The sequence below is a fragment of the Manis javanica genome, chromosome 17 (genome assembly GCF_040802235.1).
Source record: "Manis javanica isolate MJ-LG chromosome 17, MJ_LKY, whole genome shotgun sequence".
NCBI lineage: Eukaryota > Metazoa > Chordata > Mammalia > Pholidota > Manidae > Manis > Manis javanica.
The window spans coordinates 21,036,089-21,050,926 of record NC_133172.1 but is presented as its reverse complement, the minus strand read 5'-3'; the positions used below and the strand labels follow the sequence as shown (position 1 = coordinate 21,050,926).

Here is a 14,838-nt window from a genome sequence, read left to right as displayed (position 1 = left end):
AAGTGCCTCTGCCATCCCCTCCAGAGCTGCCATGTTAGTACACTGTGACCTGCTCTGGGTCATTTGATCACTGCAATGATGAGCACTTGACCCAGCTGGGTCAAACCGAGTCCTTGACTAGGATTTTGTCACAGGAACTTAAAAAGACAGTTACTCTTTCTTTGGTGACCAAAGCTGTGAACAGTGAGATTGTCAGTGACCATGTGAAGAAAGTCTATGTGCAAGCAGAAAGAGTAATGCAACCAATAGGCACACACAAAATACATACACAGGGAGACAGAGACAGACATGGAGGCATTTGAGCATATGAGTTCTTGGTTCCGATATAGCTGTTGCATTTCATGAAGAATGCCCTAAAATCTTTGACCAAGTCTTTCTTCTTGCTAAGACTAGTCAGGGATTACTTCCAGTCAAAACAGCCTTAACCAGTGCAGAATAATTGATAATCAGTGTGACATTATTTCTAATATACCACAATAGATACCCACTGAGATACAAACCTGTGACAGACATTATTTCAGTTCTCAAAAGTTATAGCTGCAGTCCAGATCTCCTGTTAAAGCTGGTTAATTTGGTATGTTAACTTTTCAGAAATTTTCCAAATATACATTTACACTAAATACTTAAGTATTATCATAAGTACTTGAGACACTTTTAAGATAGTTAAGTTTGCACAGTAAACTTTTATTGATCTGGCTTTCAAACAAGAGGAGATTTAGAGTTACTAAATTTTTCCTCTTCTCGATTTTATTGAAACAAATGAAAAAGACATTGTAACTAAGGGAACTATTCTAAAAAACACCTTTTGGGACACAATTTGCGGTCAACACCAAACCTGCAATATTATGCACATGTCAGTGTCTGAATCAGCAAAACAATATTAAGCACATTTTGACCTTGTTTTGGTATTTTAGTCCACCATAATTCCATGGATATAATTTGTTTAGAATTCATGTATGAGCATCATGGTAATGATAGCTAACACTTCTGAGTGCTGACCATATACCAGGCAGGCACTGTTCTAGGCGCCTAACATATATTAACTCCTTTAATCTTCACAGAAATCCTAATAGGCAGATACTGTTGTTATCTTCATTCAAGATAACAGAGTTTAATTCACCCAAGGTTATATAACCCTTATGAGGTGAAGCTGTACACAGAATAACCTGAACACTAGAGTCCATACTTAGGTAGGTAACTAAGATAGTTAATCATAGTAGCTCTCATGTAAGTAGCATATTCAACTAACAGGACATCCTATTTTTCAAGTACTTTGGAAAGGATTTTAATGTAGTATTTATTTACAAAATTCTTTGGATTTGTAGAATACCTATTGGGTATCAATGAGGCAAAGATCTATGCAGTGAAGTTTTCTTCTATGACCGTTTAGGTCTCTTGCATACGTGTAAGCCTAAATCCTTTGACTTGCAATAAAGTAACATGGTGGATCTCTTTAAGGCACAGACAGCCCCTACTAGGCTCTCATTTCCTTATGGTGAGAGCAAATTTGAGGCTTCACATCTCTGGGTAAAAATCAGAGCCATTCTTAGGCCACAAGTCCCTGTGTACCTCACAGGTCTCCACTGGGGCATTGTGCTTTAGCCTTATATTTCTCCCATCACAAGATCTTTAGATAAGACATTCCCTCTCACAGACACAGCCACTTTATCAGTGCCACCTAGCCAAATTCTATTCATCTTTTAGGCCTTCCCAGACCCACAGACCAAGTTTGGTTTTCTTCTTTATAATTGTTCACAGCATCTTGTACTTCCTTCTCGTAGTATCTATGAAAATGCTAACAGAAAAATTGTCTTATTACTGAATATGTCTCTGTCTCTGGTGTAAGCTCCATGTGGGCAGGGGTAGTAGTTGTCTTGTTCATTGCTACATCCCCAGCTCTTAGCTCACAGCTTAGCACATAGTTAGTGCCAAATAAATATTTGTGAACTGGGTAGAATTACCAGCTACCAGCTGAAGAGGAAATAGTCTCCTTGGCATTGACTATGCCTGCTGAGTGGAGAAGAAGCCCTGCCCAGGGAGACACAGAGAGTGCTGAAGCACCTTGGCAGAGGGTTGGTAAAATCAGAGGATAAATTAATACACCTACACAATTTTTAAGTGATTAGTGAATGTTGAGGGTAAAATTATTATTTTGTGAGTAATAAAATACAGTCCCATTTTAATAGTGCTAAAATCTTGATCAAAGAAATTTCAGTTGACAACACAGAGGGCCAAAACGTTTTGATGATATTGTGCCATTCTACCAAGTGTGCTTCAATTTTAGTTGTATCCCTTTTTATGTTTATTTTTTAATCTGTTTTTTGCAAATGTTTTATCATCTGTTTACTACTGATTCCTCGAAACAGTCCTATTGCGGAGAGCTGGTGCCATGGCGATGAAGAAATGTTTCCCCTTTCAAAGACTCTGTATTTTTTGGACGATAAGGTTGCTAAAGAGGAAGCAATCAAACCTATCGGGCGGGCTCTTGTCCTCCACTGAGCGCGCTGCTTCCTGGTCTTAAAACGCTTTCGGATCCTCCTGTGAATTGTTTTAGATAAATACACCCGGATTGGATTGCCTTTCACTTTTTGAGATCACATCTCTCAGTCTCACCTGCAAGACACCACACGGAAATCGATCGTGGAAATTCAATTCGTTTTCCCTTAACAACGAGCTACAGTTTGCGGTGTTCGCCAATGTGATATCAATACTAACCTACTAGGCTGGAAAACTTTTGCTTCAGTCGTTTTTCAACAAGTTTGCAGTTTGCTCCGCTGCAGTGAGAGGTCCAGGACTTCCCTCAGGCTCCATCCGATGGGCGCTGCCCGGCGTCGGCCGCGCGCCCCACGTCCCGGGAGGCGAGTCCGGTGGGCGGCTGCGGGAAACCGTACCTCTGAGAGACGCCCAGGGCTCCCCGAGGACTTGGTGAACCACAACACAAATCGGTGATTCAAAGAAACACCTCAGGAGACTGCTTTCCAAAGACAGGTGCTGCCTTCACAAGGCTACGGTTCTCCAACGCCTCCAACTTTCACAGAACCTTTCCAAAAGCGGGTCGCTAGCAGCTCCGACCCCAGCCCCGCGCGCGCGTGTCCCAGAGACCGCGGGCGACCCCACCCGCAGCAGTCAGATCGCACTACACCCGCCCACCCCGCCGAGTCGCGGCGCAGCCAACACCTCCCCCACGTGCCCGCCTCCCTCAGCTAAGACGCTCACGATTGGCTGGCGGCGCCGCTCGTCGCGAGGGGAGGGCACGCCGTCCACAGGCCGGCGCTCCCATTGGTCGTGGCGGCGGCGGCAGCGTGCGAGGGCCCGGCGAAGAGGGGTAGCCGGTGGCGGCGGAACGGGCGGAGGCTGCCGGTTTCGTAACCGTCGCTCCTCCTCGCTGACTCGCGGGCTGCGAGGCCTGGGTCGGGTTGGGCCGCGCCGCGCGGGGCCGCTCGAAGTGGAGGCCGCCTGGGCACAGGCGGTCTGGAGGCGCAGGTAAGGAAGCCGCGGGCGGGCGGGCTGAGGGAGGAGAAGGTGGAGGCCGCGGCGCAGCCGGCCGCTCGCGTGGGCGCGGACCCGGCGCGAGGAGACCCAGCCCGGCCTGAGGCGGCCAGCTCGCCGGGAAGGCCCAGGGCGGCCCGCGGCGCGGGCGGTGGCCCCGCTTAGCGTCTGATGCAACCTGCCGGCAACACCCGACGGGCCGCTGAGCTCATCCCTGGCCGCGGCCCAGCGACGCCACCCCCGACCCCCGCGCTCCCCCGGGCGCCCCCTCGCTGCCGGCCCGGGACGGGGTGGAGGACGCGGTGTGCCCCTCCAGAAGCCGGCTCTCCGTTTGTGAAACGGGCAGTTGTGACAAGCCAGGCTCGTGTTGGCCCCCGGGGATAAAGGGTATTCCCAGAATAGCAGAAGGTGGACCGTGTCTTACTCTAGTGCCACACAGGCTATTTCCTGCCCCTCCAGAGCTGCCCAGTGTGGGTTAGTCGAGAATAATGCCTAGAAGTTAATGGAGTGATAATATAGGGAAAACAGTTGATTTTTAAGTACGTGACATTACAGAAATAATATGCTTACTTAAGGAACTATAATTTAAATATGTCCTGCAATTCACTGTTGAACATAGGTGAGATAATCGTACAGCGACCACGAGTTGAACAGAAAAGACAAGAACATAAAATGTAGCACTTGGTTAGCATGGTTGGAAACAGTACGGAAAATAGCAAGCAGAGGTGTCTAGATGGAGAGGATGGAAATGCATGTTTAAGGGGAAGGTAATCTCTGTTCTAAGTAAGCTTGTGTCTTTTTGTTTTTCGGAAGGTTAAATTTGTTTGGTTTCCTCCTATCTGAGGTTTATACTTAATCTGGTATTTTAAAATGTGTCAGTTTCAGGAAGGTTTTAATGTTGATGGATTACACAAAAATTGGTAGTTCATTTTCTGAGCCAACACTTAGTTGAATCCTTGTTTGAAGAGATTGTCCTTCAATTCAGGGAGGATATATGATTCCTAAAGAAATTATTGAAAGAAATACTGTAAGGGCTTGCATTACTAAGAAATTATGCATCTTGAAGTTCTTGATGTTTAAAAGTTAAATTCTGGTGAGTTATTACCACTTGAGTAGTATTTGGGCTAAGTTCTTTAAGTTGATTCTGTTTCTGGAAAGACTTTCTGTAAACAAAGATAATTACAAGATGCTAATGAACTGAGGAATTTTTCAATTTCTTGATTCCTCCTTCTGGTGGGCACACTTGGCTAATGCAGCCATTTTTAATATTTACCACAAAAACAGGTACAATTGAAACATTCTCTACGTTTTCAAGATCATATGATGACTGTCAGTAAGGTTGTCTGATCTTGGAGCGGTGGTTTCATCCCTAGGGTTTTAAACAGCGTGTGGTGAGTTCCTGATAAAAACAAATGGGACTTTGTGGGGCTGAATTTGGTCTTCTGGACCAAGATTGCCTCACCTGATCACAGTAATGCTAAATGCAGGTAGCCACAATCCAGATTTATTGTATATTCTTGAGAGGGGGTTGCTTCTGTGGGTTTTTTCCAGCCCCTAACAGTTAAAAAAAAAATTGTGTATGATCCAATTAGAAGTATAAACATGGTGTGTGTATGTATGTTTTGTATGTTGTAAATCACATCAAAAATAGGTTAAAAAGGTGACATAAAAACAAGACAAATGAACATTTTCTTCTCATACTCCAGTGGACCGCTTAAGTACTCCCTGAAGGGAAGCACCCTCCTTCATGGACTCCTGTTTTGGGTCATGAAGCAAGCAGTGGCAGCTAAATAGAAATCCTACTCATCTGGGTGTCGATGGGTTTTGACTGCTTACCTTGACTTGTGGTTCAGAGTTGTCAGACCCTGTTAAACACATGCCTAAGAATTTGAGGTGATTAATTGGAAACCACCTGGACTAAGTAGAAAATTGCAGCTGATATGAAGCAAAGACCACAGACAAGAATGATGTTTACTGTATAGCCTGGGGACAAGTAGCAGATAGAACTGTATTTTAATTTCTGTACACCTTTAAGAAAGACCATGAACTTTAGGTAGGTAGTAAGACTGTAATATTTTAGTAACACTCTTTATTAAATTGTACTTGTTTCTTTTAGGAGATTTCAGTGCTAGCGAATCTCGTTTTTTATATAATACTTTTATACAAATAAATGTTTTCTGTTAGCCTTTTCAATTTGTACTCAACATATATTTCTAGAGCAGTACGGCTATATGCCTTACCCTGCATTAGATCTGGGCGTGTGGAGACGAAGACAGAGTCCTGCCTTTAGCTTAGTCTGCAGGGAGACAAACTGGAGCTAGAGTTGAAAAGGAAATGGGGGAACTAATTGGATAGAAGCACAAAGAAGAAAGCACGGACCATTTAAGGGACCAAATGATGGTTCAGTATTGTTGAAGTGTGAAGTGTAAGGGAGCAGGGCCTGGAGCGTGGGTTTAATACTCTGGATTTGATCCTGTACACTAGAGCCACAGAAGAATTTTTAGCAAGAGAGTGTGACATACTCTTGAGTGTAAGATTGCTGTGGAGATAGTGGTAGGAGGGAATACTGCTAAACCAGAGGAGACTAGTGCCCCTGAGAGATGATGGCAGTGTGAGGTAATTCTGTCATGATGGGATGGAGAAAGGTGGTGGATGTGAGTTCTTTTTTATGTGTGGTGGGGAACTATCAGGTACTAGTGATAGTGAACAAGGGATTTTGAACAAGGGAGAATATTTTGGAGTATAGGTCTTCACTGAGGAAGTTTGAGTTAAAAAATTTATTTTATGGGGGCATGGGGAGGAATATCTAGTTGTACATATGTGAAAAAATGACAGGTGGATTAGGAAAATTCTTGACAGGTTTATTGTCCCAAATGAAACTTGAGAAAATTTTTTTTGTTTTACTCATTCTTTCATTCGGAGTTTTCATTTTGTTATGAATTTGAATGAATATTGAGTTAAGACATTTAAATTTTAAAAAATGTTCCTTACTTAGTTTTTTTAAGATCCATTATTAATCTGTAGCAATGGTTGTCAAACTTCAGTGTCATCAGAATCAATTGGGGGTCTCATTAAGACAAGATCGTTCAGCCCAATTCCTAGAGCTCTTGATTCCTGCGGGTGGGGCAGCTTGTTAATTTGCATTTCTAACAAGTTCTCAAATGATAATGGTGCTGGTCCAGGAACCACACTTTGAGAACTGCTGCTCTTTAGTTTTCTGCTTCCTGCTTGAATGATTCGCATGCAAGGAAACAAGGCACCACCCTACTTCCTGTGGAATCAACTGTTGAACAGTATTTGTCCACATAGGAGCCAGACTTAAATTTAGGGTTGAGTATCCAGATTTGAAATAATATTTTTGCCTATTGTATGTACTCAGTAAATGTTTCTGGAAGGAACAAAAGCTCAAATGAAGTGTAAACTGTAAAATGTGTAACTTTTGGAGGCTTCTGTTTTGCTCAGTGCAAAAATTGGTCGTCTGTTCAGCATTCAGTCTTAGACCATTTAGCTCTTGACCTCCTTTACTTGTTTCATTTTTCTTAATGGATGTCTCTTCACTTCAAGAGCTATTTTCTTTGGTTGAAGAACTTCAAAAAAAATATTTTTTGGGTTCTTTTTATTATCTCCAAGGTTCCCTTTCTTACATTTTTACCAGTTTGATGATTGCACCTTGTTTTTCAAGCCAAAGGGCTCATTATCAAAACCTCGCCTATTTAGTTCAGCCTACTTGCCTTGGCATGATGAGTCAGCCTGTGGGAAAAGGGCCCTTCCCTATTCCTGTATCTTTGAGTGTGAACATTACTGAATTTAGAACCTGTAGTAAAGAGTTTTTGGTGACTGAAGTTCATGTATTTTGTCAAACTCAGAGGGCATCTTATTCTACATCCTTCATTTGCAAATGGGGAAATCAAGGTCCATAGAAGAGAAAGGATAAGTCCAAAGTGAAATGCAGAGTCAGAGCCAAGTCAAGACTTGACCTGGTTCCTGGTCTGTACTTCTTTGGATCATTTGTTATCTCCGAGTTAACTAGAGATTAGCTTTTAAGACGAAAAACATAATTGGCATAGGAAAATAAAAAATAAGGTAAATAAGAGGAATATGATCATGATTGTTAAGACTATTCCAGAAGAGGTGTAAAATGAAACAAGTTCTTAAAAATTGAATAAAATACTTAGTGTTCAATTTGCATTAGATGAGTGAAAGTATAAATGACTACTGACACTGTTAGAGGGAAGGGTGGCTCAAATTAATACTGACACCACTTTTTAAAATTTATTTTTTATTTTTTATTTTGGTATCATTAATCTACAATTACAGAAAGAACATTATGTTTACTAGGTTCCCCCCTTCACCAAGTCCCCCCAACATGCCCCTGCACAGTCACTGTCCATCTGCGTAGTAAGATGCTGTAAAATCACTACTTGTCTTCTCTGTGTTGCGCAGCCCTCCGCGTGCCCCCCACGCACTATACATGCTAATTGTAATGCCCTCTTTATTTTTCCCCGCCCTTATCCCTCCCTTCCCACCCATCGTCCCCAGTCCCTTTCCCTTTGGTAACTATTAGTCCATTCTTGGGTTCTGTGATTCTGCTGCTGTTTTGTTCCTTCAGTTTTCCTTTGTTCTTATACTCCACATATGAGTGAAATCATTTGGTACTTGTCCTTCTCTGCTTGGCTTATTTCACTGAGCATAATACCCTCTAGCTCCATCCATGTTGTTGCGAATGGTAGGATCTGTTTTTTTCTTATGGCTGCGTAATATTCCATTGTGTATATGTACCACATCTTCTTTATCCATTCATCTACTGATGGACATTTAGGTTGCTCTGACACCACTTTTTAACTGGAAGGAAAAGTGGGCAACATAATAAATTATCAAGGGAAATTGTGCAGTGTCCATTACTGACAATAGACTTGGTAGATACCATCCATCATGGTTTAGAAGCTTTCCATCTTGCCTTGGTACTACTGGAGTAAGAACAGATGACCCACTAGCTCAGGGCTGCCTGTGTGGCTTTAAAAACAATAGAAAGTAGTGAGTGATACATGGACTGCTTTAAAAGCAAAGATTTAATAAAAGCAGACCAACAAAGTATACAGAAATACCTGGCTGAAGATTTGGTGAAGCTACTGGTGTTTATACTAACTGAGCTTTTCTTAACTGTGAGATGTACTTATTTGAGGCATTTCATAATTCTGGCTCCAGGTTTTTTCTAATGATGTATCTAGCAATTATGTGAGAAGAGAACAAGACAGTTTTAAGATTTTTAACACTGCTTTCTAAATTTTCAAGAAGGCTGTGACTTCTTGGTGGACATGGTTCCCTTAGGCAGTTTGTCTTGGGGTGGCCTTGTGATGATAAAATAGGTACTTATGTTTTGACACATCTGGAGGCAGTTGTAGTGACCTAGTAGGATTCATAGTAATCCACAATATGACTGGCTTCTGAAACTGTGAGTTCATTTCTACAGCAGCACTATACTAATGCTTCAGAATTGGCAGGTCCTCTGAGCCCCTTCAGCAGCGTGAATGGTTGCAGGTACTGTGGCTGCTCTGGCTCTGCATCTGGCCTGAGTAGCAGTACTTGAACTTCCTTGGACGCATCATTAGAGCTGTTGTTTCTTCCCTTGTGCTTTCAGATTGCCTGTGTTTAGATGTGTCTATTAATTATGTCAAGAAAAAAACACTCTTAGAAGAATTGTGGGATTGGGAAACAAATTGGGTGTCTCAGAGCCCCTAAAATCTATGACTCAAGAAACTAACTTAGGAAAGCTCTGTAACCAACTATCATTTGAGGTCATTAAAAAAATAAAAACAAGCAAAAGACACCTTTGTAAAATATTCCATAAAGATATGCTCTGTGAGAACAGTCAGGTGCTTCCTTGATGACTTACTCTCTGCATATGAGAATAAGGAACACACACAGATCATAATATAGTATTCCTGATGAATACTGGGGGGAGGACTCTGCCTCTAGCATTCTTTTTTGACTTGAACAACAGTTGAAACTTCCCCTTTCATTGCAAGTATCTCTTCTATAATTGAACTCAACTTCCATATTTAACCCAAATATCTCAAATTTCTCTCTGGCAGATTGCCAAGTGCCATTAGTTTATATGTGCTATCTAATTGGTGGTGTTCTTTTGTTTTCCTCCCATTTTTGGTAAGTCACAGATGGGCAGCACCCTCTGGGATTCAGGGGGCTGAATCTGGCCGTATGGCGCTTCTGTACTACCTTACCTTCCTAAATTCAATGACTTAGACTTCTGAAACATTGAAACAGTTGGCAGTTGCTATAGATTTTTCTCAGCATAATCAATGTTGGCTTGCTCTCAGGTACATGCAAGTTTAATCTTACTTGATCTTGTCATTTCAAACATTTTAATGCAATTTATTTTTTTTAACTAGGTACATGTGAAGATTTCTTGGCAGTTTAGTGTGGAAGCCATTGATCACCTTGCCTCATTTCTGCCTGTTCTGTGTTGGCAAGGGAGAGTGCCCAAATGAGCAAGATCTCGCAGCAGAGCAGTAGTACTCCAGGAGTGAACGGAATAAGTGTTATTCACACTCAGGCTCATGCCAGTGGCTTACAGCAGGTTCCTCAGCTGATGCCTGCTGGCCCTGGGGGAGGAGGCAAAGCTGTGCCTCCAAGCAAGCAAAGTAAAAAGAGTTCACCTATGGATCGAAACAGTGACGAGTATCGTCAGCGCAGAGAGAGGAACAACATGGCTGTGAAAAAGAGCCGGTTGAAAAGCAAGCAGAAAGCACAGGATACACTGCAGAGAGTGAATCAGCTCAAAGAAGAGAACGAACGGTTGGAAGCAAAGATTAAATTGCTGACTAAGGAATTAAGTGTACTGAAAGATTTGTTTCTTGAGCATGCACACAACCTAGCAGATAACGTGCAACCTAGTAGCACTGAAAACACAACAAATTCTGATAATGCAGGAAAGTAGACCTCACTCCTCCAAACTTCACAACTTGTGGCTTGAACGTTAAAGGTGTGATTACCTACACCATTCTTATCAATGGCTGAACATTGTCTTGTTCCATTATTCAAAGATCCACTGAAGGTTTTCTAGGATCAGCACTGAAGAGTTGATTAGCTAAAAATGTTAGCCATGAATATCTGGTTTTAAATCATGGATTTTTGTGGGGATGAAAACACAAATTTTTTAGGTATATGGTAAAAAAAAAAATGCCCTGGACCTTGCTGTTCTTAATAAATCCCATTTTCTGAAGAAATGCTTCTTTTTTAGGTTGACAAAAGGAGTGGGGAACTGGCAGGTCACTGCAGAAGGTTCTTGGTTTTAATGGATATGGTTAATTGGATTAAGAAAAGTTGAATGCTATCTGTGTTAATCTACTTGTGAATTTTTCTAAATTATGTATGAAAAATCCTTAGGGTCGTAGAAACCAATCAGTTTTTAATTTGGAGTGATTATATGTATGGCATAAACCTTATTTTAGCATAATTAGTACTGTTTTCCCCAACAAGTACAAGTTTTTGAATAGTGTAGTCAGGTTAAGTAAAGAAATCCATTGTATTTAAAGAAACCCATTAAGGCAGTATGTAGCCAGTTGGCTTAAAAATACAAGTAACGTTTGGGAAGCAAATACATTAAAAAAAAAATAAAAGCAAAGCATACTAGAATTATGCTTTTCAGGTACTTTTGGGTTATTGGATTGACAATATTTTTGTTTCCTAAAAACAATAAAAACAAAACCCCAAACACCTCAGTGGTTTAGAGAAATTCATGTACCAAAATTTTAGTTTCTGCAGATGCTAGTAAAGTTAGCATTTTTGATACCATTTTGACAGTCAAGTTAGTAAAAAAAAAAAAAAAAAGTCATAACAGTTTGATCACACAAGCTGATTAGTATTTTGAATATTAATTTCAGTAGGTAGTTTCTCCTGTGTTCAAATATCTGCCATGCAGCCTTGATTTTTAAAGGCAAAAATTTCTTGTTAAAGATCATTTGGCATTTGATCTCAACCAGCTGATTATTAGAAAAATACATCAACTCCATGCCATTTCCCAAAAGAGTAGTCTAAGAAACTTGAAAGTTTAAGGTTTAACCTTTAATTTATTTCATTTAATACATCTTTTTGTATTGTTTTTTATTGTTCTTTTCTAGTTGGTGGGCTGTTCTTCCAGACTTGTATCACTGCTTGTTTATTCGCTTGTATGCCTTTTTTGTCCCATAAATTATTTTAGAAAGAAAATACTGATAAAACTCAGGATATTGACTTTTTGTGAGACTAAAAAATGGCAGTTACCAAAGTCAGGAATCTCTAGAGTCTTGCTTATGTCAGTGTTGGTAGTTTTGATTGTTCTTAGCACAGTTCTAGCTCAGATTTGTTGGCTTTGTGGTGTTTTTGTTTTGTTTTTCTTGTACCTGGGCTGGTGATAAGACTGAGTCGTGTCTGACTCAATAGTTGTGTTACCAGGTATCATTTGAACATGGTCATTTGCTGGTCACATTGTTTCATACTAAAACCTGGGACAGTGTAACCAGGATGTAACTCAAGTAGCACACTTAGATTGGTGGGAGAGTAATGTTTGTTCTGTTTCCTGGGCAGGAGGAGATACCACAGCACCCTGCAACTCAGCAAAACCATTATCAAGGCCATGAATGCCTTCTGCATGTGGCAGGAACCCAGTGTGTTGTGACCTGAGCACTGCTGCCCCAGGAGGGTTAACTCCCAATGGAGCCAGGAAACAGGATAGGGGTTTCTAGTAGGATCCAACACCAGTTTACTTCAGTTGGAGTACTGATCTACTTATGGGGTAATAGATGTTTTGAATAACTAGGAGATACCACAGATTCCCACTGAATCTTTAATAGCTCTTTGATGTTATATAATTAACCTAACTGGAGATGCAGATAGGTCACTCGAATGGTTAAGCATCTATAAGAGGTATTACGGACATTTTAATTTCTTATTTACTACAAAAGAAATTCCAGAAATTGATGTCCCCGTGGATTTATGGTTACCAAACAAAGTGACTTAACTCTCTTGGAAAAGAAGCTTTAGGAAATCACTGGGATGTGTATTCAATATTTCAAATCATAATGTAAGTAAGACTGGAACTTCTGGAACAATTGATTTGTACTCTCCAATTACCTATGCAAACCTAAACTTAAGCAAAAGCGATCATTTATGCATAGAACAAAAATGTTAACCATTGTCCCGATCTTACTGAAGAGTTTGGGAATGAAAGTTTTTAGTTTGACAGATTTTACCAATATAAAATTGAGGGAAACCAAGTAGGGGGAATGGGTAAATTTAGACCTTTGGGAATTGTAAAAAGACTTTTGTAACTTTTGCTCTGTAGGTTATGTATGAACCATTAGGGTTTGATCTGCTTTGCTGGCAGGTCCAGTAGTTTAGGAATTAGGCTTTAATAAAAATTTCTAGGTGCATCTGAGTCTCCCAGGATGGGTGCTTTCTGACTGGTCTTGGCTGCAGGTAGTGAGACCTAAGCCACTCTTCATGCTGTCTAGCTCCTTTCAGTGATTTAGATGCGAGCTCAGATACTTTGGACATTCTTACTAAGAAGTAGTAAGATTTTAATGAAATATATGACCAGATTTTCAAAATTCAGGTCACGAGTGTGAAATTCTCAAATTCACATAAAGTAGAGGTGTGTAAAATTTAATATTTAATATTTGGTATTAAGGAAAATCACCTTTTGATGTTTTTTTTTTAATCCCCATTTGAGGGCTTGAAACTGCACCTGAACAACCCTGTTTGGCACTCAGAGTGCTTTTTGATGCCTTAGAAATAGGAAAAAATTTTGGTTTGACAAAAGCTAGGAAAGAGGAAGCCCATTCTACAGCTGTTAGATCTGCCTCTCAGGAAATACACTTGTTCTTTGTGTTCCTGGCTATCCTCAGTTTGTGAGATTACTCTATTTTTTTAAACATTATTTTATTTCTTTCAGTGAACTTGAAATAAAAACAAACTTTGGAATAAAGACTATTTCATTGTGGGTTTCTTTATGTTAGATACCAAGAAAGCAGTCTAAATGTTAAACAGCTCTGAAGAGCAGGGAGATGCTCTGTTTGCTGTCTTTCCTGTTCCTAGCCCAGAGCAGGGGTGAAGTGGGGGTGGGGGGACAAGCAGAGGTAGCTTTTATCCAAGTCTAGATTTCCCTTAATGGGGCATCATTTTCTTTGCATATAGAGTGTCTCTTTAGTTACATTCTTTATCACTTGGTCTGATCTAGAAATGTGTACTGGAATAGAGAAAGCAGTAATTGGCGTTTCTGCTTAGTCACTTCGTGTCTGTATGGTTTCCATTTACCAGAGTGCTGGGAGGTGAGTTTATGCTTTGAGATGGAGTGTCTGGAATGTTGAAGTAAGGCCTTTCTCCAAACAATACAATTTATAGTATGTACCTCATTACATGATGCCATGGAAAATCTACAGAAATGCATTAAAAAGTAGTCCGAGGAGCTGATAATACTTTCTCCTGTGATCCATGTTATTTTCATGTCTTGGGAGATAGATTTCTACTTACTGCTCCTTAAGGAAAACAGTTTGTAATTATTTCTATGAGTAGTGTGTCCCATTTCATTTTTGTGAATCAGTTATAATTTAGAATTCCATAACTTGTCTTGGGGAACTTTATATAGAGATGATTTGTGAAGGTGCCACCTCTTTTTTTTAATAAAAGCACTTTTAGACCTATTGCTTTTTCACTGCCTGTATCTGAAGAGTTGGTATGCATTTTACATCTGCCCAGAGAACACCAACCCTCAATATCCTTCTACTGCAACATCCCCACTCCTCACAGCTCTTGGCCTGAAAGGTAAGCAGCAGTGTCTACAGGAACTGGGGCTGTAAAGGTGGTCTTGTCAGAGAATGTTTTGGTAGTGAGGAGTCACATTTTATGCTTTTTTTGCAGCCCAAACACCCAGTCTTGCTACTCTGCAACAGCAATTAAAGCCAGATGCCTTTCCGCATCACTACCTTTCAGTTCTGCCTTCTAAATGTGTCTGGATCATGTACCTTATGCAAAGCCACCATCGTCTCTTGCCTGGACGTGATCTCTGGACTACTGCATGCTCTCCAGAATGTTCTGTTCCCCACTGCACACTGGGTGAAAGACTCTTCAGGAGTCTTCTTGTGATGTGGCTCCATTTGATCTTCCTGGCTTAATTTCCCTCCCTCCCTCCCTCCCTCCCACATTGCTTTGGCTGCAGGGCTTTTCCAAGTTCTTTTACTCCAGGGCCGCTTTATGTCTGGAATGCCTCATCTCTTTTCACTTTTAACCCTTCCAGTCTCAGCCCCGTGGCTTTCTAGCCAAGATGGATCATGCCACTTTTCCTTCATGGCACTT

At 40.9% G+C, this 14,838-nt stretch overlaps 2 protein-coding genes across 2 annotated transcripts; one reads left to right on the top strand and one right to left on the bottom strand.

Annotated features, from left to right (window-relative positions):
* Positions 1 to 1,283: 1,283 nt before the first annotated feature.
* On the bottom strand, positions 1,284 to 9,092 carry LOC108394204 (uncharacterized). Its single transcript, XM_037021425.2, has 3 exons — positions 9,032 to 9,092; positions 3,217 to 3,908; positions 1,284 to 2,875 (listed from the first exon to the last, which is right to left on the bottom strand). The coding sequence occupies exons 1-3, from the start codon at positions 9,090 to 9,092 to the stop codon at positions 2,801 to 2,803; spliced, it is 828 nt and encodes a 275-aa protein (XP_036877320.1). The 3' UTR covers positions 1,284 to 2,800.
* On the top strand, positions 3,296 to 14,186 carry CEBPG (CCAAT enhancer binding protein gamma). The gene is made up of 2 exons (XM_037021688.2): positions 3,296 to 3,483; positions 9,897 to 14,186. Exon 2 carries the CDS (start codon positions 9,992 to 9,994, stop codon positions 10,442 to 10,444), a length of 453 nt encoding a protein of 150 aa, XP_036877583.1. The 5' UTR covers positions 3,296 to 3,483; positions 9,897 to 9,991; the 3' UTR covers positions 10,445 to 14,186.
* Positions 14,187 to 14,838: the final 652 nt, after the last annotated feature.